Here is a 3,931-nt window from a genome sequence, read left to right as displayed (position 1 = left end):
TCCCCCAGCTACACGCATTCTGTCATTTTAACACAAAAGAAAGGAAAGAAAACCACACACACACACACACACAGTTCATTATGGCAAAAAAAAAAAGAAGAAAAAAAAAAGGAAAAGGGACCTCGAAATGGCCCGTTTCTCCCCGTGATCCCCGGCTCCTCCACCACCGCTGCGAAGCCTCCTTCTACCGTCACGTCTCCCTGCTACTCCCCGGGTCTGGAACTAGCGACCATCAGGCCATGACTGTCCGCATTCGGCTGTCTGCGCCAGACAGCGTTCACTACTACTAGCCTAGCCTGGTGCGATCCAGAGAGCAACGCTGGATCGACTATCTACCATATGAACCAAAAACATCCGCGAATTCAGAGCGCTTACCTTCTGGATCCCGATGTGAGATTGAAAGCACCGGGGACGGGAAAAGAAAGAGGGAACGAGGGGGGTTCAAGCACGCGTGGTGCGTGTCGTCGTCTTGCTTTTCGATCGGCTCCCTTCTGGAAGCTACACGGCGGACTTGTCTGGTAGAAATCTGAGATTGCTCCCTGCTTCTGCAGTTGTGTGAAATGGCAGTACCCAATAACTTTCGATGGGGGGCGCCAGAGCAGTACACCCTTATTATCCTCAGTGGGGGCTTCTGTGGCTCTACAACCATTTCATTATTTAATTGACGCACTATTCCATGTTGTATACTGTATGAATCATGCGAATCCACTCATTTCATATAAAAGGCATTTCAGAATTAATGACGCAAAAAACTTTTTGTAACATTTTCCAAATATGAAACAGTACTGTGGTGAGTCAGCGTGCAAGGGCACACATCGGTCCTTCGACCTTGTGACCCGTGGAGTTGGGGATTTTGGAATGCTGAAACTAAGAAGACAAAGATTTCCTGAGGCAGAATGTTCTAACTTTGGATGTCCTGATCACATGACAGAGGAGACGTTGTGGTCACACGCCTCATAACCAAGTCCATTGTTAAATCTGTTAGTGGAAGGCAAATAAGGAGCATTTGTTCCCTGTCCCGAAAGGCATCATGCATGGCAGATTATTATAAATCTTGCGAAAGCAGTAGATATTGATAAACGATATCCAAGAAAGGCCTGCATATCTTTGATATAGGCCTTATACATTTAAAATAAATTGTTATTTTTTGGTTGATTCGTCTTTGAGATCAGGTTTTTGAGACAATTTCATTTTGTGAATGGTACAAGAAATAAGGCAAGCAAGTGACCATTCGGTCAGGCTGTCTAAACATTGTCTCCCTATTCCCAGCAGAAAACCACACATTTTAAATAAACATTTGGGGCTTAGAGTTCCATTAGCGGTGATCCATAATCTCAAACATCCGTCACCCCCAACTAATTCGCCAGCAAAGGCACCCTGACCTAAACAGGTGTATAGCTAAACTGTAAATTGACTAGGCCCACAAAAGTGGCTTACATAAGATTAGAGAGAGAGAAAGAGAGAGAGAGAGAGAGAGAGAGAGAGAGAGAGAGAGAGAGAGAGAGAGAGAGAGAGAGAGAGAGAGAGAGAGAGAGAGAGAGAGAGAGAGAGAGAGAGAGAGAGAGAGAGAGAGAGAGAGAGAGAGAGAGAGAGACTGGACAAATCAAAGTGAAATAAATAAAAACAGTTACGACACACAAATGTCCAAATACATCAGTAATTAAGCAATTAAACACGGTAATTCACATATCCAACATCCCATTCCGACCATATAAATTACAACATGAGGATATCCTATGGGGTTTTGGCTGAGATAATTGATTATTTATAATTAATAAATATGTTAAGCCATAAAAAAACAATAACGTTATTGTTTTAAAAAATAAATCCTCACTTTTAGACCCAAGATATCTTCCGTAGCTTGGGCGGATGTGACGATGAACCAATGCTCAAATCCCATTGGCCTACAGGGCGCTGGAGATGACGTCTCTTCCGTCTCGTTGTTTGACTCGCTCCTCTGCTACCGTGTCAGTGTGTTAAAATGGCGACGTCCCTGGGAGCTAACACGTACAACAGACAGAACTGGGAAGACGCGGTATGTTTTTATTAACCTGAAATGTATAATCATATCGTAGTTATATAATTAGTTGCTGTTACACACTGAGGTTACTCTCAGATCTTATAGTAGATGTTGATTTGACTGAGAACGAAGCTAGCTAACGTTAGCGAGCGGAAGCGTGGCTGCTATTTTCAATTGTGTGTTTTATTTTACACATAAAACCTGTCTTTACCAATTAAGGAGGGTATGGATCAGATTTTGTGAATGCAATGTATACAAAGATGTTACCATAATCCCGACGTGATCGCGCGTAAACACTCAACGTAGGGGTGATGATGTATTTGTTTGTAAACCAATCGTTGTCATTCCATTCCCAGGACTTCCCAATCCTCTGTCAAACATGTCTGGGGGAGAACCCTTACATTCGCATGGTAAGTGTCTTCCGTTGGTCATCTTGGATAACATGTCTTGGAGCTCTGAAACTATGCTGCCCTTGTTGTAGAGGTAAACAGTTTTTACCCTTTCTTTCAGACCAAGGAGAAGTATGGCAAAGAATGCAAGGTACTTTTTTCTTTTTAACCTCAACAAAAATCACAGAACTCGAAGCAGTAAGCTAACTGTTGTTCATGTTTCCAGATCTGTGCCCGACCCTTCACAGTGTTCCGATGGTGTCCGGGAACACGCATGCGCTTCAAGAAGACCGAGGTCTGCCAGACCTGCAGTAAGATGAAGAACGTGTGTCAGACCTGCCTCCTGGACCTGGAGTATGGTATGACTCCCCCGCCTCTCAACACGGCGCTTATTGTGGGCCAGCGATGGGGAATTAGTAAACTAACAGAACCTTTGGCTTTCTGCAGGTCTTCCCATCCAGGTCAGAGACACTGGCCTCGCTGTCAAAGATGAGGTGCCAAAATCTGATGTCAACAAGGAGTATTACACACAGAATATGGAGAGAGAGGTACGTCCTGGTCCTGAAAAAACAATCAAAAGGATTGTTCTATACCAGCAGTTATAGTGCATACATTAAAGACACCGTGCCCACTGAACTTTGACCCCGTCCTCATGCTATTCTCTGCCTTAACCTTCCCAGATCGCCAACACTGACGGGACGAGACCGGTGGGCCTGCTGGGCAAAGCCCCGAGCTCCAGTGACATGCTGCTGAAACTGGCCCGGACCACACCCTACTACAAGAGGAACAGACCCCACATCTGCTCCTTCTGGGTGAAGGGAGAGTGCAAGAGAGGCGAGGAGTGCCCATACAGGTGAGCCTTACCTTGTTAGAAGCTGCCGTGTGTTGTGAAGCCTTGGGGTGCGCTACCATTGTACATTAAATGATGTGGCTCTGATGAATACATCTTGAACCATTCAACAGAATAGCTCTTCCTATTGAGAGGTTTGACAACACGTGACCCTTGCCTGCCATTGTGTCGGTGCTATGCAGTGTCAATTTGCCCACGGACCTATCCTGGTGTTTAAAACAGGCACGAGAAGCCCACGGACCCCGACGATCCGCTGGCCGACCAGAACATCAAGGACCGTTACTACGGCATCAACGACCCGGTGGCCGACAAGCTGCTGAAGCGCGCCTCAACCATGCCCCGCCTGGACGCCCCAGAGGACAAGAGCATCACCACGCTGTACATCGGCGGGCTGGGTGACGCCGTGACGGACACGGAGCTCAAGTACGGACCGCCGTCTGCCGGGCTGGCGGCCATATGCTTTACGTCACCTTCGTCTTCTTTGAAGACGAAGGTGCCACCAGGTGTGAGTGTGATGAGCCATTACAGGCCTGTGCCCTAGTGACATCACTAGTGGGCGTGTCCCCCTAGATGTATGATGGATGGATGGATCAGTCTACCAGCCTTACCAGTGGACTGTGGCAAATGTTTCTGATCTATCCATCATACATGTAGACGGACACGGCTAATCAC

At 46.5% G+C, this 3,931-nt stretch overlaps 1 protein-coding gene across 1 annotated transcript; it reads left to right on the top strand.

Moving 5' to 3' along the window:
- The first annotated feature begins 1,884 nt into the window (after nucleotides 1-1,884).
- Nucleotides 1,885-3,886, top strand: LOC132466239 (pre-mRNA-splicing factor RBM22-like). The gene is made up of 8 exons (XM_060063327.1): nucleotides 1,885-2,035; nucleotides 2,377-2,430; nucleotides 2,531-2,560; nucleotides 2,636-2,768; nucleotides 2,857-2,957; nucleotides 3,090-3,262; nucleotides 3,482-3,734; nucleotides 3,768-3,886. Exons 1-8 carry the CDS (start codon nucleotides 1,982-1,984, stop codon nucleotides 3,798-3,800), a joined length of 831 nt encoding a protein of 276 aa, XP_059919310.1. The 5' UTR covers nucleotides 1,885-1,981; the 3' UTR covers nucleotides 3,801-3,886.
- The last annotated feature ends 45 nt before the right edge of the window (nucleotides 3,887-3,931 follow it).

The sequence above is a fragment of the Gadus macrocephalus genome, chromosome 10 (genome assembly GCF_031168955.1).
Source record: "Gadus macrocephalus chromosome 10, ASM3116895v1".
NCBI lineage: Eukaryota > Metazoa > Chordata > Actinopteri > Gadiformes > Gadidae > Gadus > Gadus macrocephalus.
Note: the sequence above shows the minus strand (reverse complement) of the source record. Positions and strands in the feature narration are given on the sequence as shown.